Genomic DNA, 23,934 nt, shown 5'->3' on the forward strand with positions numbered 1-23,934 from the left:
GTGTGGTAGATTTCCAAGAGACTTGTTTTTTTTTTATTTATGGAAACGTGTGTAATTGTGTCAGAAAGTATGGATATGCGTGCAATACAGAATATGTATATCCCCCCAGCCGCTCACAGTACCCCAACAGCCACACTCACCACTTCCTATTTAAACAGCGCAAAATGTGCTCCTAAATGGCTTACTACAGTATACAGCGTGTCATAACCTAATGCATAAAATGTCTGCAATCATTTTAAATTCCTGGAATGGGTGCCAAAATACAAGACAGCCACATTCCGAGCAATGTGTTCCTATCAGTTTATTTTCCTGGCTAGTGCCCATGTACTGGAATGTATAACTGGGAACAGGCAATGCTAATCCACTCGTGTAACTGAGGTATTTAACTTTGCAGGAAGTGGAGAAATCCCAGCCAATAGTGTGCCATGTTGGCCACATCCCAAAGAGCGCTCAGCTGATCGGTTATCAATTTCCTGACCTGCCCGCTGCCGCTAAGGCTCCTTCTGCGCTTTCCGCTCGGTTCTCGATTAACTAGCCTTCAGTGGGAGAGACGCAAGATGGCGGACAAGATGTCTAGCAGTTCGCAGAGAGCGGGATCTAAGGTGAGCTCCCCGTTCAGCCGCAGGGTCCGGCCTCATGTAACGTGGTGTCGCTGCTGACTTGATGATATGGAGGCAACGACTGTTTAGCGTTTGTTGGTGAGAGGCTGCCTGGAACGGCCTTTACATAGGTGCGCAGGAGCCTGGGCCTGCTCTGCCGATGCTCCACCACACGGTGTCCCGGGTCTGAAAGGGCCCGAGCAGGCCAGCCATTACAATCAATAAAGGCACCGTAAGCTTGTACGAGTGTATGGGACACCGCTGCACGTTCATGGAGTCACCCCCATGAAGCATTCGCGTATAACCCGCAGTAGAAGCGGTAACCGGTTCGGTTAACCTTTTATTCACCATATTTGTGAACGACCGTGCTCATAACAGTCAAAGCGCATCTAAGGGGCGTTCGCCTTCACTCTGCTTCATGGTTTCGACACTGAGCACACTACACGGTTTCACCTTTGGTCAAGCAGGGATGTTATATAAATATATGCACTGTGCATGAGCCCTGCATTAAAGCCCACCTATGTCAGTTGAAAGCCCCGGAAGCATCCATTACTTTCGCTCCTCGGATGTATTGTATGGTTAGAACTGTATTACGGGGGCAGATTATTATATATGTTGTAACGCTGCAGTATAATGGCTGATCAAGGTATAACAAATATAGTTATCGCATAATAGTTTAGACATAAAAGGTGATGTGGGCCCTGCTCAAAGGAGTTTACAATCTAGATTATACCTCTCTGTATACAAAGTCATTGTGACCATGATCTGGGACACTAAAGTACACCTTTTCACAATCCTATTTTGTAATGGAAATGTATAGTATATGTATAATCTAATGCCATGTATAATTCTTACCACCTGCAGGCATCCACTGTATTGTGCGTTTTCCTTCTAATTGAGATTCCTGCATATATTTTGGGTTAAATCCCTATATTATTGGGCAAGCGAGAATAATCGGTATTAGACGGCCGGTGCGTTAACATAAAGGACTCTCTACGCCTAATACATTGCAGAGCGGAGTCCGTAAAACTTTTCCTCCGCCGGTTGGATTGCTTTTATGTTTTACAGAGATAAATCCAGCAATCTTTTTATTTTTCGGTGAGATGGACGCTGAGGTCGGAGTGAAACGCGTTTGGGCATTTTCTTGTAGCCGATGCGTAACTCCACACGCGAGGATATATTCTGCGCTGCTATTTCCGTATGCCTGGTGCTGGTTTCCATTTACAGGGATGTCCGAGGGCATCGTGTTGGCCGCTCGTCACCCAAGAAGCTCCTGAGATGGGTTGCGATTTTAGAAAGTGATGGAGTGGCTTGAAATGTAGGCGCAGTTTACTTGCAGTATAGTCTGTGCTGTAATCGTGGGAAGCTCTGTGCTTCTGGTATTGGGTACCTCTGGGGCTAATGATTGTATGCATAGGTTACACTTTGGGATCTATTCACTAAGGGGAGTGTTTGTAGGACTGTGGTGTTCCAGCTCATTGATCTATCTCTTTATGACTGCACACACCAATGAGCTTCTGCTACGTGTCCGGCCCTGTATAAAGCATAGTAAAGTGAGATTTACACATTATGCGATATACGGGGCCAGCTCAGCCCTTCTTGTCTAATATTCTTGTGTTTCAGCGAGCATTGTTTACAGGCCCTGTATAATACATAATTACCCCCCCCCCCCCATTGAATCATTCATACTGCTGAGCCAGCCCGGCCCTCTGAGCGGTGGATACTCTCCGTTGTCGTCCCTTTATAAGGAGTAGTGAAGTGAGTGTTGAAACAATCAGTGCTTTTGGTGAATCCACTTCAAAGAGAGTTGTGCCAAACAGCAAGTCTTATGCATAGTAGACGGCGCTGTTGCTATGGCAACTGCAGTAATTTAATGTTGAGTTTCACCACTTATGTTATTTACTAGTTAGATATCCTAAAGGAAATCATTCTAGTGGTTATATATAATGTCTTGTGTTTGCCACGTCTTATGGTTGGGTGCCTCCATTGCCTTTGCAGAATACATATATATAATGTGTGTGTGTGTGTGCAAGAAAGGAACACACCAATGTTTTTGAAGAGTTGTTGTGTTTTAAGATGTCAGCGGTACATTGCATCTCCACATTTCAGTGCAGGGCGACGTATCCACGCTTTTCTCTCTCCTTCCTTGCACGTGTCCGTTGGATGATGCACTCACTCGTGTGCAGGGTTACTTAATATGTTCTTTACTGTTTTTATATAGCGCCATCATATATTGCAGCGCTGTACAATGGGCAAACGAGACATTGCAAGTCGTATATAACGTAAAAATTAGACTTACAGAAAAAAGTGAGGAGGGCCCTGCTCAAACAAGCTGTCTGTCATCTCCCATATGTGAAAAGGATAGACAGCGGCCGTGTACTTTTCACAGCCGTGACCCTGACTGTTGGGAATACCGAGTTTCCCTCTTACCAGGTATTTGGCATTCGTTTATATAAAGCACCGTATTCCACGGCTCTGTGCATGGAGTTGTACATCACATAACAGTCTTGGCTCAGAATCCAAACATAGGGTAGGTCCTGGTCAAATGAGTAAAAAGATTTTTATTTTTAGAAACCAAATACAAATCATGCTAATAGTTTCTCAAGTGATATTTGTCAGTCACGATTCACTTTCATACAAATTCCGTTTCCTCAAGTAGCTGCACAAGGATACCAAGCATGCACAAGAAGCATTCCTCTGTATGCTCCGTGCTCTCAGTGGAGGCAGCTGGGGGAGGGGCTAAATGAGGGGAGGGGCTAAATGAGACTGAACTTCAGTGACAGAATTCCTGCGTAGAGTTTCATGAAGTAAAATGCGTTGGAGTCCATGAACAATTAGCTCCAGTACTTATCAGGAACGCAGGGCTGCTTATGTATGACTTATAAAGCTGTTGGTGTTTAAATCAGTGAAGCGTAGCTATATCTGGGGCAAAGGACTGCTAGCAAACAGTGTGCAGTTAAAGCCGTGTCCTATGCTGGTTTAGTTCTGTAGATTGTTTCCTGTTTTGTACTTAACTATCTCACAAAAGCCCATGGGTGGATTCTGTCTGGGAATGCACCGGGGGAACTTCAGTTATCCGGCTGCGTAAGATAAAAGTAAGGGGCCGTTGAAGATACGATCCACTGTTCTTTTCCCAGCCATGATGTGCACATCCCCTGACAAAAGCTATGCTAAACGTCAAAACACGTCGCCGTATCCCCGGCCATGGATAGGCTCAGCAATAATTTGTTTCTAGTGGCCGTCAACGCCGTATAGATTAGTTTTACAGCTAGGTGAAGGGCACAGAATCACTTTTTTAGACAACGCCAACTAAAGCATAGGATGCCTACATCATTTAAATATATATTTGTGAATGATATCATTTCCATTTAGGTTGATGTCTAACTTTTTAAGAACATCCCTATGTTTGGGATAAGGAGGAGAGGTGTCCTGTGCTGAAATGTTTCCTTGAGAGCCGCATTTATACTACTTCTATCTCCGTACATACATTCTCATTCAAGGGGCCGCAGTGAATCGTCGAATTCCTGCTGTAAACCAGAATAAAACCTATCACGTTTGCTGTTGCTATTTTTGTCATCTATGTCTATAGGCCGCCGATAGCTTTTATGTTATATTACCATAAATTCATGCCTTTTGGTTTCCATGGAATCCACGCTTGCCTTTTCAGTAATAATCGCTGTAAATAGTCGGTTCATTTTTAGTCTTCACATACACACACTGCTGTTCTTTATATACATTTCGTATCCCCTATATGACACTAGGTGCATATATTTTTTTATTTGTATGTTATGCTACATAGTCAACAAATGAGAATCCACGATAAATTGTCATTCCGCTAGCCTTATGTTGTTTTTGTGGCACTGGCCGTTTTTACAGTAGGAATACAGGTTTCTTTTTTTATTGTGGACAATCACTGCTATTGTAGTGAAAAGCACTATTTGGCCTTTTGCATAGCTGAATTCAGTGCCTCCGGGGCATTTATAATATGCACTCTTGTATCAACATTTCAATGACCGTAATGATTTTTATTTACATTGTTTCCTCCACAGCAACCGCTCTTGGAAAGTAAACTGAAAGCCTTTAGTATTGGCAAGATGAGCACTGCAAAAAGAACTTTAAGTAAAAAGGAGCAAGAAGAACTCAAAAAGAAGGTAAATAAATATTATTTGAAACTAAATTCCCTCCTTCTTGTGTTTTGATGCTAAGACATACACTAAATCAAGCAATCGGTGCACACCCAGGAAATACTTGCCTATCTGCATAAATATTAAGGATTCGGTCCCATTATTCGGCCACATATTGCTTAGCTCCCCGCTATGTCAAAGTATCTCAAGTTACGCGAGTCATGGTTAGATTTCCTACCAAGGAGCTGGATCAGTGGGATTGCACCACATTTTAATCCGTGAGACTCAAGCGATTGAAAGCCTTTTGTGGACAATATAAATAAGGCACCTGAAGGTGTTTGGTCAGAACCTGCAGAAATGTACGTACAATAAAGCAAGATGTCAGGGCACACCCAGTAAACGCTATTTAAAGGCAATCGGGGTATTGGTCCTGTTAGTATGGTGAAACTGTAAAACATATAGGCAGAGAATGTTGGCCCATGGCTAATGAAAATGAGAACTATTTTACACAGTTATACTTACAAAACATTATATCTACATCCCGTGCCCCGGTTTAGGCGGTTTTACAGCTCTGGAATTTAATGGCACGATTCACTTCGAAATAATGATTTTGGCAATATGATCAGTGTTATGATTTTTTTTTGGCAGTATGATTAGAACATTGTGATTGGGAGTTAACTGTAGAGTTGTTTGGCCTGAATTCTGGTCTCCAGTATTAAACAGGTTTGTTTTTAATGCACAGGAAGATGAGAAAGCAGCTGCAGAGATATATGAAGAATTCCTAGCGGCCTTCGAGGGAGGTGATGTCAGCAAAGTGAAAACGTTTGTCAGAGGAGGAATTGTCAACGCCACGAAAGGTAACTGCTTCTGACTTTCCTTCTGTTACCACTAAGTCACAATAACATACTTTCCACGTAGTCAATAGTCGTTTGTAAGAGAACACACTAGAGGTGTTTTATCGTGCGCCTCTCTGTTTGCCAGCCACGGGAAAGCAACTTTAAACACTTTGAAACATACATGGTTTTCTCATTTACTTTTTTGTGTTCATTTAAAAGTATATGTGCACAATGGACATTTTATGCAAATGTAAGCGTTACCTAGTCTGTCTGTGATTTTACCCCAAAAATCACCTTTAATATCTGTGGTTTGGTGGAGTTTTTATTCTTGTCTCTGTTTGAGAAACACTACATCGATTTACCTATGTATAAAAGGTCATTAATATTACGCAAAATGTCTAAATTATATTAAGCTACCGGTTTCAATTATTACATCTTGCTATTATTCCAATATTGCATATTTTTATTTCATTCTTTTAACAGAGGAGAGTGAAGCAGATGAAAAGAAAGGCAAACTGTACAAGCCTGCAAAGTTTATTGAGCCAAAAACTCCGCAGCCTAGCAGTGAAAGACCGCAACCCCCTCCCCAACCTCTGCTACTCGTGGAGCCTAAAAAACCGGTAAGCCATAAAAGGCAGCCTTTCTTTCCTAAAGATGCGTATTCTACATTCAGGTTGGAGGGTTTCTGTATATGTATGTGTATAATTATATATATAAATTCCAAAAGAGGTTGCCGCCACTCATGGGACTTGTTTTTAAATAACTTCACGGAACTCCATATTCCAAGTCATATATCTTAATCTATTTTAAGGGGTCTTTAGAAAGTGGGTAAAATGCAAAATTTAATAGACACCATATTTATGTTGATTCTTTGGATATTTCTGAAAAGTCTATTCACGTGCAAACTAACACTATCCCCTCTAAACCTCCAGAAATAAAGTTGCAATAAAAGATTAACTATTTCTTGGGACAGGTGATCGAGAAGTTAATGTTTGGAAAGACACTTATTTTATATTAAAAAAAAAAAAAAAATTTGTACCATCCAAACCATCTGTTTCTCCATGAGCATGAGTCAGGGAGAGAAGTAAATCTATAGGCAAAGCAAATGCATATAAGCTTTTAATTGGTTGATTACAATGATCATGTGACTGCCACCCACCTATCTGGATCCTACACTGGAAAAGACGACACCGTGGAGAAGTGGTCACAACATTCTGCAGTGGTCCTTAACAGCCTTTGTGTACACATCAGTGTGCTACTAAAAGCCCCCCCCCCCAAAGTTTGCCATTAAATATCCTAGTGTGTGTTTTTACATTCTGTACATTGAGCCATTTGCCGTATTACTATAATATAGAGTTTAATGAAGTCTTAAAGAGAAAAAATGAAAAGGCTTCTCAAATCACCCAAGTCTAGTTGTTCAATGAATGCTGAAATAATTGAAAACTGTCATTATTCTTTAAAAAGGAGCAGTTTTTTTTTTTAGATGAAAAGCTCATGCTTCATTTTTGTATTTTTTGGGACTTCATATTACTGAAAAGCCCCAGCAGATATTGCCCAGATCACAACCAGTTTCTTTGGAATTTGCTTTATGTGGGTGCATGTACATAGATATGTGTGTGATATTCTGTTTCTCTGTCTGTAAATGTCAGCCTTTGAAAAAAGGGGAGAAAGAAAAGAAGAAAAGCAACTTGGAACTTTTCAAAGAAGAGCTGAAACAGTAAGTATAATGATTTTCAAATATATAAAGGGAGCGTATCGGGTCTAGCGTGCGTTTTTATTTCACTGCACGTTGTAAATAGCTATCACAAACGTGTTCTTTTTATTCAGTATTAATCTGTGAAGCACGTGTTAACATTTGACATGCTCCTTGTAGAATACAGGAGGAGAGGGATGAACGGCACAAAACGAAAGGCAGAATGAGTAGATTTGAACCCCCTCAAGCAGAGGGGGATGGTCAGCGACGCACAAGTAAGTAATATATTTCTCTAGTTCACATGCATGTGTTTATATGGCTATGAATACAGGTGTATGTTTACACATGTATACAATTCATATTCATGTTTTTCTGTGTGTGTGTGTGTATATATATATATATATATATATATATATATATATATATATATATAATTAGTGTGTGTAATTGCACACAAATATATTTAATGCAGAAATCCAAATTGTAAGATGGAAATGTAGAGGTTTGTTACTTTAAAACTACCCCTGCTTAAAATCATTTCCTGCATTGATCTATAAACTTTGTGCTCTTGTATTGTATAAGAGCCATAAAATTAAATGCAGGATAACCATGCTGGTGTTGGCGACTATCTTTCCACACCAGTTATCGGCTCAGCGTTTAATTTAGCATTTCATGAATATAAGACTACCAGTACAGACATTAATGCTGCATTGTATCAAGAAGCTTCCATTGAAGTTACAGCTTTCAACTAACACATTTTTTTTCTTCTTCCCTTTCATTCTAGCGGATACTCCGTCAAGACGGAACAGATCCTCTGGTAACAAATGTTCTTGTTTGTTTTTCTCGACAACATATAAAGACCCGTCTTTGGATTGTGGCCCGTTAACATTTTGGTTTCCTTTGTTTAGCTCTTGACGATTATGCTCCTGGGTCACATGATGTTGGTGATCCAAGCACTACAAACTTGTACCTTGGGAACATCAACCCTCAGGTAATCATCAATGTTAAATAGGATTGCTTTTCCAATGATTTCTCGTTCCGTTTCTCGCTCTCCATTGTAACTCATAAAGATCACGGGTATTCTTGTGCCACTGCCTTATAATGATGTTAATTGTCTTTAAATGCCCAGCGGATCTCATGTTTTCAATTTCCTCTCCTCAGATGAACGAAGAAATGCTGTGCCAGGAATTTGGTCGATTTGGGCCACTGGCCAGTGTCAAAATTATGTGGCCACGAACAGATGAGGAGAGGGCACGCGAGAGGAATTGTGGTTTTGTTGCGTTTATGAACAGAAGAGACGCAGAACGAGCTTTGAAAAACCTAAATGGTAAAAATAAAGTGTTCTGTAGTTTTGGGTTTTTTTTTCTCCCCAGTCATGGTTTATGTGTCTGATAGTTCATTGTATGTAACACTTTTTTTTGTGAAACTCTAAGCATTTGGCTTGACACCCCTGCTAGAGAAGAATGTATGTTCGTGTACTCTGTATGTCTGATCCTTTTCTGATTGTCTGCTCTTGTTCTATATTGTTGGATTGTTAGAGGTGACATTTATCTCTAAATTTAATACGGACCGTATCTCAAGTCTTTACGTTTACACATTTTGATTTTTTTCCCCCCCAAGGAAAAATGGTTATGTCATTTGAAATGAAGTTGGGATGGGGAAAAGCTGTCCCTATCCCTCCTCACCCAATATATATTCCTCCGTCTATGATGGAACACACTTTGCCACCCCCTCCTTCTGGTCTTCCTTTTAATGCCCAACCAAGAGAACGACTCAAGAACCCTAATGCTCCTATGCTGCCACCGCCAAAAAATAAGGAGGATTTTGAGAAGGTAATTAAAGAAACTGAACCTAGTTCTGTGGTGGAGTATTTCAGCGGGATTATAGCCCAATTTCTGTCAATGTGAACTGTATAATTCATACATAGGACGAGGCTATCCTCATTTAATTTTAATGCATGCACATTCACATGTATTACTGTGTAATTCAGGGCCTTGAGTGTTTTTTGTTTTATGCCCGCATAACAATCTTGGGATAGCTATGTATATACACATTGTTAATATAATGTTATGATATATTAGTAAAGCAGGGCTTTGGGCCTACCTTGGCAGTTGACATATTAGAAAACGTTACTAGCTTTCTTTACATTTTTAATAGCCTCTTGAGTTGCACACCCCTCTGGCACTTAGTTAACTTTAATTCAATCACTATACAAAACTATATAACGGGTATGCCCCAAATGTTGTATCTGAGAATGAGAAGACCCCTGTGGTGCATTCAGTATGAATACATGATTGAACGCAAAATGTCTGTCTGTAGATAATGCTGACTTTTAAAGGGGATATGTTGTGGTAAACTGAAACTTCTCCTTGACAATCAGTAGTAAGCCTCTGCTTATGTTTAAGCTGAACGTTTGTTTTTTAACCCCGTCAGTCATCTATTTTCCCAAAAACCCCAACATGTCTCCTTTAAAATTCCTACTTAGCGCAAGGCATTAGTTTTATAATTCATTCATATTAGACCTTGCGGGGGCGCCGAGCTAGAGCTCAGTAAATCCGGCGTACCGTATTCATTTCCGGTGTAGTACCTAATCGGTGCCTTGATGTGCATTATGATTTTTATATATTTTTTTTTTATTTTTATATATCACTCAGTAAATATCCTATTACACGCACTTTATACACTGTTCAGTTTTTTTGTGTATGACATGACAGAAAAAACAAACTTGTGCCAGATGTTTAGTGTTTTTATGCTTATGTATATTTTTGCTTGTTATTTGTTAACAATACTCACATATTCTATGTTTATTATCTGATGTGACTTCATATACAGACTCTGTCGCAAGCCATAGTCAAAGTGGTTATCCCAACAGAAAGGTACATTTTTTTTTCTTTATTATTACTCATATGAATTTAGAAAATATCCCCTTCGGAACTTTGAACAATTGGCTGGTGGTCTTGAAGGGGTGGCTGCAGCTTTTCTGAGCAACTGTTCAGCAGATTCTCTACTAGTTATTAGCCCCGAATTCGAGGTACACTTATTAAAAGGCCGAGGTTGTGGTTCTACTTCTTCTTTGCTTGAATACGGGTAACATCTCCATTTTTCTCTGTGTGGGCTTCTTCCCTCTCATCGACCTGTTCCTCACCTCTACGACACTGTATGGTTAGGACTAAGGGTGGGAGGAGGTCTTCTGGATTCTGAACAGATATGTTTGCATTTTAATCATCCAAGTGCAGAAATTGTGCTTATTAAGCAACACATCCACTTGTATCAAATATGGGCCCTTGCTTTAAACTGTAGGGCCATCCTTAATAGCAGATCTGTTAACGTGTGCTTGGCAACCGGTTTATCGCCTGCTTAAGTTATGAAAGTATTCATGTGTGTGTGTTTAGATGGATAAGGTCATGTATTGCTCAGTCAAGCACAGACTTTTCTTCAAGACAAAGACAGCCTTTCTTTAAAACAAAAAACCCCCAAAAACTAAAATTCCCATTGAGCTTTGACATTGGCCTTGGTGAGCAGCACCACAGCTGAACTGTCTGCGGCAGCGGGGGACCAGGAAAACATCAAGGGATGGATTGGGAAAGTATTTTGACCAGACATTGGTACGATCGGCTCCAATAAATGTAGTTGTTGTTATAATTCAAACATAATTTCTGGCCAATTTTTCACTTATATATATATTTTTTTTGTAAACTAATGCACTTTTGATGAACATCCATTTGTACTACACTGAATTCTTGCATTTAAATGCCCCCTAAAAAAAAGGAAGCTATTTATCAGTGTAGAACTCCCGGAAATTCCATAACTTAGTTGTGCAAGTACATATATAACTGTGCAGCACGATTAGTTAGATTATATTAATATACACCTAAAGGTTCTGTTATAGGATATTTTTGTTTCTATTAACTGTATAGTTCCATAATTAAGCCAGAAGCTCACAAGGGTGTAATTACTGGGTTAGTCGTATTTGTGATGATATCGTCTTGACTTTTTGTTACAAGAATCCCACGATCTGGTACAATCAACACCAAAGTTTTAGTTTGTGATTAAACTTCTGATTCTGTTGGCCTTCTGCTGTTATACTTCTCGTAACATGTAAAACAGTTTTTTAACTACTTGTTCATACACCAGACTTAACTACCCAAGAAAAATGATGCTCTTAAGATTTCATAACATAGACCAGTTTGTAGATGTTGGTTCTTAATACCATTACTACCTCCTGTTTAGCCGAGGAAATCGCGGTGTTAAGAGTTCTTAAGGACCACCGTTAAACTCTGGTCTGCAGCCTTCAAAATCTTGATTCCTTTATAATCTCACTTAGCCGCAGTTGTAAATTTTAAAGCAGATGGCATGGCATCATTTGGCTTCTGTTTTAAATCCCCCACCCCATTTTAAAGTATAGTGTTAAATTATTTTATTACAGATTTGCAAACCATGCTATACATCCCTGTTAGAGGACACATTGGTCTGTTTGCTATGACCTAATTTTGTCAATCCCTTTAATTCTGTAGGAACATCACATTTTGTCTGGTTTTACATTTTTTTTTTTTTTATATAAATATAAGCAGTAGTTTCATACTGCCGTGCAGCATTTCCACTAGTGATCAGTATAGGTGTGTTAAGAGGAAGACCGCTAAGTAGGTAGGGTCTGAATACATTTTCTTTAACTGTATTGTCGTTGTAGGAATTTACTTGCTCTGATCCATCGAATGATCGAATTTGTGGTGCGTGAAGGCCCAATGTTTGAAGCTATGATTATGAACCGAGAAATCAACAATCCGATGTTCCGGTAAGTACTGCGCAAATTAAATTTTTTAAAAAAAACTACGTTTTCTTGAAGGTCAGGTGTTTTTTGTGGTGTCTTTTGTTTTTTGTTTTTTTTTTGTAATTTTTACCACGTTGGTCTGTAAATCCAGAATACCCCTTTTCCGTATTTTTACTAGCACTAATAGGGCCTGTAAATTTTATTTATTTATATATATATATATATATATATATATATATATATATATATATATATATATATATATATATATATATATATATATATATATTCACATTCACAAAATTCTGCCCTGCTCCTAGAACATGACTAGAGGAACCACTGGGGATATCTTGTGTAACCCATGATCTTATGGGCTGCACTCCCTATACTTTTGATATAGGATCCAGGTAGGGTCTGGACAGACACTCCCGCTCCTCTACTCTTCATCTTCTCTTTGCATTTAGCAGTGTCAACAGTGACATCTATCATTTGGTTAGGGAATTAAAAAATGAAGATGAATTGGCGCTCGCTCTGAGCATCATTACTCCAGAGCTGACGCAGGAAAATTCAGATGCTGGACATGCTTTTACATTGAAAGGGTGAACTTGATGCTTTTGTGGGTGTAATATTAAGTCTATAGGGTTGTGGGGGGTTCATTTCGGGTTCTGCTCGTTTTTACGTACAGATTATTGAGGTGGAGTGCAAAATGAAGTAGAATCCGGGTGCGTCGTGTAATTTTCATTTGCGATTAGATGGCCTTCAGTGGGTTGAATTTAAACCAGGCTGCAAAATCCATGAATCTGATGAAAAAGAAATGGCATTTTGCAGAATCAGACCCAAGTGTCAATATGTATTTTCACTAACTCACTATCCTTAGCTTGAGCTATCTATCGATACTTTTAATATAATTGTGGTGTTTTTTTCCCCCCAGGTTTTTATTTGAAAATCAAACACCAGCTCACGTATATTACAGATGGAAACTGTACTCGATATTACAGGCAAGTATTCTGTATAAAAATTGTGTGGGGTTTGTCTCCTAACGTAGCTTGTTTATTTTAAGGCAAGGCTCAATGAATACCTTACACAAGCAGTTGCCACAAAACACAGGAGTTGCTCTACTTACTACTGTGAACTCCTGCCTTCTGCGTTTTCTGGGCACGAGCCCCCCGTTTAGAGCTGGTTCACGTACCCCCCAGGTGGGACCCCGGCTGTGGTGACCTGGGTTTTGTTGAGCGATGGAGTAAGCTGCCCCACTGAATAGACAGCAATGCTCATCTCTCCAATATGGAAATCTAGACCCATTATTTATTACATGAGATTTAATAATACTTGAATGGGTTATCTAATATGTTTTTCTTCACTTTGCATTTTCATGTGCTTGAACTTCATAACAAATATACGTATTCCTTTAAATCATGGTAATCCCTTGCAAAGTTTTTTTTATTTTTCAAAAGCGTATTTTGCCATCATTACCTACATTGTCATTTACACATTCGCTATTTACCATGCAGGGAGATTCCCCAACAAAATGGCGAACTGAAGATTTCCGAATGTTCAAGAATGGCTCCTTTTGGAGGCCTCCGCCATTGAATCCTTATTTGCACGGTATGACTGAGGAGCAGGAAACAGAGACTTTTGTAGAAGAGCCAATTAAAAAAGGATCCCTTAAAGAAGAGTAAGTGGATAATAGTGCACTTCAGGAAACTGGTAATTTAGCTATTACATCTGCCTTTGAAGCATCTTACCATCTTATTTGTAATGGCCTACGTAACAAGATGTTTTATGTATTTCTAGGCCAACTAACAAAAGCCAAGTCCTCTTCTAGAATTAGCAGAACATACATTGGCAAGCTGACACAATTAGTGGGCTGTTCATATTGACATTACCAAACTCTGCTTGAGAGGCAGCATCGAGCCAAATGCTAATTAATATTTTATTACAATTCTTGAAGATATAATAATCTGTAATGCTTGTCAAACTGTACAATAAGTCAATATTTTTCTCATTAAACCAAAAAGCAGCTGGGTAGCATTAAACTGGGTAAATGTTGTCTCTCTCTTCTTTAGACAGAGGGACAAATTGGAGGAGATCTTACGGGGGTTAACGCCAAGGAAGAACGACATTGGGGATGCGATGGTGTTCTGCCTCAACCATGCCGAGGCTGCAGAAGAGATCGTAGACTGCATTACAGAGTCACTGTCTATCTTAAAAACCCCTCTACCTAAAAAAGTAAGATTACATAGTGTGTACAGTCGTGATGAGTGATGTTTATTCCAGTTACTTAGATTTATATCTAAAATGTGTGTTAGGATTTAGATTACTGTAAATGTACAGTAGTAAGTGTATTTTTCTTTGCCATGATAAAAGCTGCTGACTGTGTTGAGTCTGAATGAAAGTATAGTCCTTATACAAAGTCGTCAGTTTAGTGAATGCCTGCCTGATACTCTGTTTTGTAGATTGCCAGGCTGTATCTGGTGTCAGACGTGTTGTACAACTCTTCAGCTAAGGTTGCAAATGCATCGTACTACAGGAAATTGTAAGTATTTGTGAAATAAAGTATTCTAGGCAAGTTAAGATTCTCCATAATTGTTTCCACAGGACTCCTTAAAACAATGTGCTGTTAATTCAATTTATTGCCTGAATTAGTTTGTGTTTTTTTGTGCCCATAAACATGCCCATAATACATTTTCTACCAGCACCAAAGCCCAGGCATAACCCTATGTGTACCAGCAGAGTGTTTCATGCGGAAACGTTCCGTCAGACATGGGCTTGGCCGCAGGCTCTTTTGCGAACTTGTTCTCTTGCAACTTTCTTTTATGCAACATGTCTCTAGAAAAAGCAATTAATGAGTTAATATCCTGTTCTCTTATACAGCTTTGAATCAAAGTTATGCCAAATATTTGCTGATCTCAATGCAGCCTATAGAGCTATACAAGGCCACTTACAGTCCGAAAACTTTAAGGTAAGTCGGTGCATCCCTTGTTTAGTAGAAGATAAATGTCATGCAGCCATGGTGTTTGCTAACTACCGTATTGCAGTTTGTTTTTTCCTTTTATATTTTTAATGCTTAGAGTTATAATAATGTAAATATTTAGCCATTTCCTAAGGAATATCCTGTTCGATTTTTCTCTTTAGCAACGTGTTATGACGTGTTTCCGAGCGTGGGAAGACTGGACAATTTATCCAGAACCTTATCTCATCAAGTTACAGAATATTTTCCTTGGACTTGTTAATGTTGAAGAAAAAGAACCGGAAGTGAGACTAATGGTAGAGTAATGGAAACAGAATGCTACTGAAATGTTAGATCATGCCAGTTTGGTGTTTTTTTTGCGCAAGAACTTTTCAAAGTTGGTAATTTTCACGGTTTAAGATTACAGCTGTGGCACCAGCTAGAGAGCGCCTAGCAGTGTCCCTTGTGGACTTGCAGATTGTCTTATGTGCTTTAAACTCCTCAGGTTTTATTTAGCTCATTAGAAACAACCAGTGTCTGTTGATAAAATACTAGAGAATCAGAGCTATTTTTTTATTCAATAAAGTGTTAATTCTCAGAATTGTAAGTACAAACTTCAGAGTTTGTTATAATTGAAATGTAATATAAAAAAAAACCCTGTATTATATCAGGGGATAACTTAAGTCACTGGGTACCCCCAATAGTTGCGTTAAGAGGGGTTCCTCAGTTACTGCTAAATGATCCACGTGTGGATGAACATACTTTGGTCAAATCACGCCTCACTCCACCTAGGAAGTACCAGATGACCTGGATGGCGCTCCTATTGAGGAAGAATTGGATGGGGCTCTGTTGGAGGATGTTGATGGGATTCCAATTGATTGCGCTCCTCTCGATGACCTCGATGGTGTTCCCATAAAGACACTTGACGATGATTTGGATGGAGTGCCATGTAAGATGAATAAGTAAATTACAATGTGTACTTTTAAGCGGGCAACACGTGTAATGATCTTTTAGCCCTTTTTTAGTTTCTTATACAGATTTCATTGGCATTGTATTCAATCTTCTGTTTTCTTTCATATAGTGGACATCTCAGAAGACTCCAAGAAGAATGAGCCCATATTTAAAGTGGCCCCCTCTAAATGGGAAGCAGTAGATGAGGCTGAGCTGGAATCACAAGGTTTGCTAGAGATAAAACGCAGTTTGCTGTTTCTTCTTTTTCTTACAAAATATCTAAAAATAAATTAAAAAAAAAATCTTACAAAGTCCTATTGTTTCTTTAGCTGTGACCACTTCAAAGTGGGAAGCTTTTGACCAACGAGAGGAGTCTGAGGAAGATGAAAACCCAAAGTAAGACATTTCATATTTTTCATTTATTTCTGAACTATGAGCATAGTTTTATGCATATCCTATGTGTTTTTAAATTCCCATCACTGTATTGGTCTCTACCACTTCTGCTGGGATATTGTCACACTTATCTACCACCCTCTCAGTAAGGTAAAACATCCTTACATCACATCTAAAACCCTGACCCTCCAGTTTTAAATTGTTCTAACATTTCTTCTCTTGAAATAATGTTGCTCATATGTCCACTATGACACAACTTGTAATGATGTGCTTCTTATTACATTATTGGCGCCACTGCTTGGACGCCCCTTGACAGCATTGTTGTTTAGTTAAGTTCATCAACTCTGTAAGTTCATCAATGGCTTCTGTTATCTGACAAATCGCTGCTACTACAGCCCCATCTTGTCCAGGTGCAGATTGCTGCTTACTTACACACGACTATAAAAGTCATATGGGCTACGGCGGCAATGGCATTCAGTGAAACTTGGGGGGAAAATACATGCTCTCAATGAGGAATATGTATTTCTAATATCTGCATGGTTTTTCGACAGCCAAGGGGAAGAAAGCGATGAGGAGGATGATACACAGAGCTCAAAGTCAGAGGATCAGCATTATTACTCCAACCCAATCCGAGACGACCTCTCTGATTCAAAGTCCATGAAGTACTCCGAAATGAGCGAAGAGAAGCGTGCAAAACTTAGGGAAATTGAGGTAAAGTATGAAATAACTGTGTTACATTTTCCTAAACCTCAGTGTTTTCCCATCGAACCTACACCGATATGTTTCCAAGCAAGAGAATGTTTACAAATATAAGCAGTTAACCAGAAGGGAGTTGCTGTGCATTCGTAGTTACACTATAACGTTGTGGGATTGTCTTCATGCTGCATTTAAATTCATGTCACTTATTCTAATGCGAAAAAATACTTACGAATATTAGTTTGGCTCGATATTCAATCAGAAATTCAAAGAATGTTATGTAGACCATCTGGCAGTGCATGTCTGGGAGAAAAAAATGAAATAAAGAATTGTATTTGCTCCTTTTTTCATCAGCTTAAAGTAATGAAATTCCAAGATGAAATTGAGTCTGGAAAAAGGCCAAAGAAACCTGGGCAAAGCATACAAGAGCAAGTAGAACACTATCGGGACAAGCTGCTTCAAAGGGTATGGTGACCAAATAAAAAAATAAATACGTTTGTGTTACCCTCGATAATCAAAGATCTTGTGACACGTATTTTAGTGGCAGGTGTTTAATTCCTGCAAAAGGGGGCCTACACAATGTTAGGCAGGCGGTCATAATGTCATGGCTGATCTGTGTATGTTGCTTCATACAAGGGACTCGACAAATGGAAAAGTGTAAACTTAATTAGTTTATTGGAGCATCAGATTATTTTAGATGTGAAACGTTCAAGGCAAGGGGAAAGTGTAGGCTATCTGTAACAAAAGCTCACTTGTAGGTTGATGATTTATCTGATAACCACCTGGATCTGGGTCCCTTATGTCTTTCCACTAATAGTAACGATCTGTGAAACCAGAGCCTCTTTCTGTAGTTTCCAGATGATCCCTCAAGATAGACATGCTCTGTTATGGAAATGTGTTCGTAGAGTAAACTGCCCGGTGGTGATTACAGAGCTGATTTGCTATGAAATGCTCATTGCTTGTTGAAATTTCAAAACAACTCAAATTTTGTGCAATGGTTCCTTTGTTTCATGGCAACCAACAAATGTTTCTCTCGTAATTGATGTAATATTACCACGTTGTTGCAAATTATTTATACATAATCACCAATGTGTTGAAAGACTTACTTTAGCTTGATAAGCAACGATGTTTGCGTGATAGTTTTCCCAGATGTTTATCAGTATGTTCGCAATGGGGTATATTCATTACTTTACTATTCGCTATAAAGAGCCAACACTACCATGTTTGCCCAGCAGGTAGGTCTGAGCTGACCATGTATAATGCACAATTCAATGTGTAAAGAGACTTTCGCAGACTTCACTATACGTTATACAGGGTGTGCCGAGATCTCACTGGGGTTGGCTGTTCATAATGTACAGAAAAATAACTCGTGTTAACTGTCCCTTTAGTGAATAAACCCCATTGAATGTGTTTGGGCAAGTCAGCCACTGCTTGAATTTATATGCTAATTCTTGCTTTCAGCAGATCTGCTCCATCCTAGATTTTAAGCTCTGTGTGGTTAATATAGTTTTAAAATGAATTAAACTATTACATTTGTGCATTAGAAATTCTCCTTTGGTGATTGCTTGGGGGGTCCTGCATTTCAGCTCCCTTTCGTTAGCGTTAAGTCCCCTCTTTTACTAACGTAAACGTAATGTCAGACGTAATGTCAGAGAGTCTTTGCTTAAACATCACCTGAAGAGGGCAGCGTTGAGCTAAGTTTCATGCATACTCTACTGCAATTATTATTATTACTATTATGATGTTTCTGTTCTTTAACCCTTACGACTCTGTTCGCTTACCCATCTGGTGTGTGGCACATTACTTACCGTGTAGGGTGTAGATATGAGGCCTGGGATAAACATTACTTTTGTGTAATGTGCTTTACGACAATCTCCAGGTTTATTTACATTTATTTACTAATGTCCCTTGCAGGAAAGAGAGAAAGAACAAGAAAGAGACAGAGATAAGAAAGAGAAGGACAAGTTTGACTATCGTTCAAAGGACAAGAAAGAAAAAGAGGATGTAACTCCAACCAGAAAAGAGAGGTACCTAATTTTACAAACGTTTGTGGCCTCCATTTGTTTATATTTGACTTTTTTTAATTTACGTTGCCCTCTGTAAGCCCAACAGAATATCCCGAGGTAAATGGATCAGGTACTACGTGTGATTAGTGTCGTACACATTCAGGAGTCGTGCCTTTAGCATGTTGTCTGTTCTCAGCCGAGGGCATGTGTGTACAGTAAAATGTTTTATGTGTTTACTAGCAAACCAGTGTTTGTTTGTTTTTTTTCGTATCAGCAGCTGTAATGCAAATAAGACTTCCTTTCCCCGGGACAAACCTAATGCATGCGTGTTTTATTTTCTCACTGTGTGTTCTTGCTCGGTTACCATTGATCTGTTGGTAAACTAAAAAAAAAAAAAAAAAAAATTCAGGAAGTGCTCAAACTGGTTAATATACATTAAATACTGAAGGACAGTAGCTTAATTTCAACTTTCCTTTAAACTATTAGGTGTGCATCACAGTCAACATTTTTGAAAACTTAGAATCTTTAGTATTTCTTGCACAAGTTATGCATCTGTTCATTAACTCTTCCCCCCATGAATTGGTCTGTCTTGCTGATGCGTTGTTACAGCACCAAATTTGGGTGATTCATCTGCTAACCCTTTGTTCATGATTGAAAGTTTTGGCGTTCCTTGTGCTAATTTGTATTCTTCCCTTATAGAAAAAGACGTCACAGTGGGTCTGTTAGTCCATCACGCAGCAGCAGCAGCAGACGGGCGAAGTCTCCTTCACCAAAGTCAGAGAGGTCAGAGAGATCAGAGAGATCAGAAAGGTCCCATAAAGAGAGCTCTCGATCTAGATCATCTCATAAAGACTCTCCCAGGGACATTACTAAAAAGGCCAAAAGGTAAGCTTGTACATTAAAAAAACATATATCCTAATCTCCACTAGCAATTAAATAACTAATATGAAAAATGTACGTTGAAGAAAAACCTGAATTGATGAAGGTAGTATATTGGTACAGTATAAACGGGCCCCGTTGTAACACTGGAAGGTGCCTTAATTGTCATCACGCTAATATTTCATGTAAATACTTTTTTGCAAGAATTTACAAATATCTTCAGTGGAATGTTATTGGGAGCGTTATATACGCAGCTTGTTTCATTTATCATACCTTAAAGCACTTAAGTAGGAGAAATTATACGATTTTGAGCCCTCAAGCGCTAACAGGCAGGAAATCGTCTTGACATCCCTTGATAAACTATCTCCTGAGCAGAATTTTCACATAACTGTTGGATGTTATTAAGTCTTCAGGCTATTTTCCAGTAGAAGAAGAAAAATGGGAGTTTAAAAAGCCTTAAGAGACATATGGGGTGCTGTCTGTAGAGGAAAGGGGGTAATCGGGGTTATGTTCAGTTATTTAGCTGCAACAAAGATGATGCTGTTTTGAAAATGTATTGTCTGCATGCGGTTAGAGGTAATGTGCACTGGTTCTGTTGTCTTCAGGGATTTAGTTTTGTGTTCAGTATGTATCTCGAAGAATCCACGTTTAGTGCCTAGGATATAAGTTTGTATTGTAACCATTAATAAAAAGCGTTTAAACTTCAGAACTTTATAATGCTAATAATTTGTGGGTTTAAATGTTTCCAGATTTTCTTTTTAAGTCAAGAGTTCACACAAGAGCATAGTTAGACATTCTTAATTAACTTCTGAGTATTTTTTAAAACGTAATCAGCCATTGTATTGAAAAGGATTATTTTTAATATGGACTTTGACAGTTGCAAAGATCATTTGATTTAAATAAATATCTGCATCAGATTGACCAAAACTGGCATCCTTTGAACAGTTCAGGAATTACCATTTTCTTATTTTGATATGCCAGTCAACAGAACAGTAATCGATGCTTTCAGTGTCATTGCTCTTTGTAGAAAGGGAAACAAATCAGAACCTAAGTGCAGCTGTTATCAGGCTGAAATATTCAGTTGCATAAATCTGAACTGGGATTTATTTTTTCAATTAGGTCGCCATCTGGGTCAAGAACACCTAAAAGATCTCGAAGGTCACGGTCTAGGTCTCCAAAAAAGTCGGTGAAAAAATCAAGGTCACAGTCCAGATCCCCTCACAGGTCTCACAAGAAGTCAAAGAAAAACAAACACTGACAGAACGTTCCATTTTTTTTTTTTTTATTTTTTTTTTGCTATTTTAATTGTCATTTCCTGAAAATTTATTTTTTTTTCTTTCCGTGCCTGAACAATGTTTAAAAAAAAAATGGAAAAAAATAAGTAAAAGTTTAAAAAAATCCTAAAAAACAGCATTCCAAATTTTTTTTTTCTGTGAATGCATGTGTATACAAAACAGTAACTGTAGAGCTGTCTGTTTTATATTGTACAAAATACAAACTTGTCCAGTGTGGCTTATCTCCTTTTCCAAACAATTTTGTGCTGGGAGACCCATCACGGCTGTGTCTGATCTGCTGACCGTAATGTATTTTTATTTTTTTTCCTTTCACATGGCTTTGGTTTTTATGATGTGGCGAAGTCGTGTTTTGGTTTTTTTTTGTTTTAATTTTTGGTTTTTTTTTTTTTTTTTTTTTTGTAGCTTTGAAATTTGCGTTAGATTTCAAATAAAATCTGAACTGATTATTAAGGACTGGATTTTGACAATTTGTCTCCCAAAATTCAAGCAAACATCCTTTTCATACAGGGCACACAAATACCTAAACATCAGCACCCCAGTATTGGATTATTACTGGGTTTAGTAACCCTGAAGTGACTTTAAAACCAGTTGCAGTTTAATGTTCATCACCGAACCTTCAGCATTCACCCTCCCTTCAAATATTCAAGAAACATCTCAAAACCCACTTCTTCAGAGAAGCCGCACCAGCTTAGCTGCTAGATCCTCCTTGTCATCGATACAACCACCACACTACCTCTCACCCTTTCTCTGGTCCTTATGTTTGTCACCCCATTCCCTCAAGATTGTAAGCTTGCGAGCAGGGCCCTCTCCACCTAATGTATCAGTTTGTCTTAGTCTGCCAATTCTTCTCTTGTCATTTCCCTTGAATTTATGTATTGTATTAAGCGCTGCATAGATTGTTGGCGCTATATAAATAAAAGATGAATAATAGTAATCATATTTCAAAGCAGTGCGCAGGCATTCAAATAATGAGCTTTGTTAATGGGTAGATGAAACTAGCACTGCCATTCCTATTGATCGTCCTGTCTGTGGATAGTGGATTCCATCCCTCTGCACACTAGGGGTGATTTGTGTGTTTAGGAAGTGGTTATTTCTATTGTATTACCTGCTGTCCCTGGTGACGCATGAAAGGGTCCTCCTTTGTACCTGAGATAGGACAGAACTCTGTAAAGAATTAAACCCCTCCCTTCATGGTTACCTTTTAGTCTTTCTGTCCTACCTCAGGAAGGAAGGACTCATCGTTGGTTTTCTGGGCTCTAGCCCCCAGGACAGGTCTTGATGATCTCACATCAGTTAAGTTGGTGGCTCTGCCTCCTAACAATCAATGACACCTCATGGTCCTAAGGTCCTCATCTGGTCTCCAGACACTTTCCAGCTCCATCCGGAGGTAGTGCCCATCATCCCACTAAAGTGTTTGTTGGGACAGGGTGGGCAATGTATCCAGGGGCACTGTTGGGGCTTTTGAAGCTTTTGTGGCATCAGGGGGATTGCGTCTGGCAATGGATCAGCGCTGGGATTTGGAGGGAAAGAAGATCACTTCTCCTTCCCAAAAACATAACAAGGCCCTAAGAACTCAGCATGATGCCACAAGTCTACCTGTAGGTGGCAGGCTCCGATTCTTGAAAAACTTGGTAACTTGTAAAAATAATTCTTCACTGATGTCACTATATCTTCCCAAGCATTCTCAGATGAAAAGAGTTAAAATACTGGCATTGGGTGTCTAGTTTAAAAAAAAAAATAAAAAAAATATTTATATATATATATATATATATATATATATAGTAGAGAGAGAGAGAGATTTGATGGGGTTAATCAAATTGGCCGGGTTCAAGATTTGCGGAAAATAGGGCACGGACTGTCGAAATTCCCAGAAAAAAATGCGCACCTCCCAAATAACCTGACAAACCCACGCAAGGGGAGTGTCACGGTACTCTGGAGATGTTGCTCAGACAGATAGTAAGAGCTGTTGGTTTATACGTAAAGTAGAATGTGTGTGGTAAAAAACATCCATCAGCTTTGGGTTCTGTGCAGCTGTCATAGCTGGGAACTATCCCGCTGAAGGGCAGCATCCCTGGATGTCACTTTGCTTTTTCTCTGAGTACACATTAGTTTTGTTTAGCTACACCCACTGCCCAACTCCCATCACACTCGAATATAAATGTATACCGCACTAAGCCACACTCCCAGAGAAGTGAGAGCTTTGGGAAGTTCCCAGGTATGTAAGCTGCCCCTTTTTACCTGGCTGAAAATGTGGCCCGGTATACTTCGTCATATTAAATATGCAGTTTGGAGATGAAGGAATCCTGGATGGCTGGAGCACAGTGTCAAGTGAACATAACGGGTTTCGGGTGACACTTTATCATAAGCAGTAAGCGCAATAAAATCATATTTCATGATGACCATTAGTGCCAGCCTCGATTGTATTGTATATACAGATTTATTATGTATATATTAAGCAACTAAACTGTTTTCATTTGTCTCTTTTAGAACATGTTAAAACCATATCCAGGCTACACTACTTCTCAAACGGTTTCCAGCAGAGCCCTACATATTACATGTATCTGATAAAAAATAAATCATGAAATTAGCAGGTACAGCTATCACCCCCCTATCCTTATCAGACACCACCCCTTACTTGAAACCTAATACAACAGGCACAGATGCTTAAGTAAATGGAACCTGACATCTGCAAAGAGTTTGAATTTCCTTTACAAATTCATCCGTTGGAAATAACGCTAGGGACA

General features: G+C 39.0%; 1 protein-coding gene across 2 annotated transcripts; it reads left to right on the forward strand.

The window, feature by feature from the left end:
* Nucleotides 1-495: 495 nt before the first annotated feature.
* U2SURP (U2 snRNP associated SURP domain containing) lies at nucleotides 496-21,408 on the forward strand. 2 transcript variants are annotated; one of them, XM_053460672.1, is made up of 26 exons: nucleotides 496-602; nucleotides 4,649-4,750; nucleotides 5,466-5,580; nucleotides 6,043-6,179; nucleotides 7,209-7,276; nucleotides 7,433-7,527; nucleotides 8,037-8,069; nucleotides 8,161-8,243; nucleotides 8,414-8,579; nucleotides 8,873-9,084; nucleotides 10,085-10,128; nucleotides 11,940-12,044; nucleotides 12,952-13,022; nucleotides 13,536-13,695; nucleotides 14,087-14,249; nucleotides 14,477-14,556; nucleotides 14,895-14,982; nucleotides 15,156-15,287; nucleotides 15,763-15,919; nucleotides 16,052-16,147; nucleotides 16,251-16,317; nucleotides 16,866-17,025; nucleotides 17,365-17,475; nucleotides 18,925-19,037; nucleotides 19,716-19,901; nucleotides 21,015-21,408. In XM_053460672.1, exons 1-26 carry the CDS (start codon nucleotides 558-560, stop codon nucleotides 21,151-21,153), a joined length of 2,928 nt encoding a protein of 975 aa, XP_053316647.1. In that variant the 5' UTR covers nucleotides 496-557; the 3' UTR covers nucleotides 21,154-21,408. The 2 variants fall into 2 exon arrangements, with proteins under 2 accessions (XP_053316647.1, XP_053316649.1); XM_053460674.1 differs by lacking the exons at nucleotides 496-602; nucleotides 4,649-4,750; nucleotides 5,466-5,580; ... (5 more) ...; nucleotides 8,414-8,579; nucleotides 10,085-10,128 and having other exon boundaries at nucleotides 8,878-9,084.
* The last annotated feature ends 2,526 nt before the right edge of the window (nucleotides 21,409-23,934 follow it).

The sequence above is a fragment of the Spea bombifrons genome, chromosome 3 (genome assembly GCF_027358695.1).
Source record: "Spea bombifrons isolate aSpeBom1 chromosome 3, aSpeBom1.2.pri, whole genome shotgun sequence".
Taxonomy (NCBI): Eukaryota; Metazoa; Chordata; class Amphibia; order Anura; family Pelobatidae; genus Spea; species Spea bombifrons.

Excerpts from the sequence above, each read along its gene's own strand:
- U2SURP (XM_053460672.1), top strand. The coding sequence starts at position 558 with ATGGCGGACAAGATGTCTAGCAGTTCGCAGAGAGCGGGATCTAAG. Across the intron at positions 7,277-7,432 it reads TTCAAAGAAGAGCTGAAACA|AATACAGGAGGAGAGGGATG; the intron begins GTAAGTATAATG and ends TGCTCCTTGTAG. Across the intron at positions 8,070-8,160 it reads AAGACGGAACAGATCCTCTG|CTCTTGACGATTATGCTCCT; the intron begins GTAACAAATGTT and ends TCCTTTGTTTAG.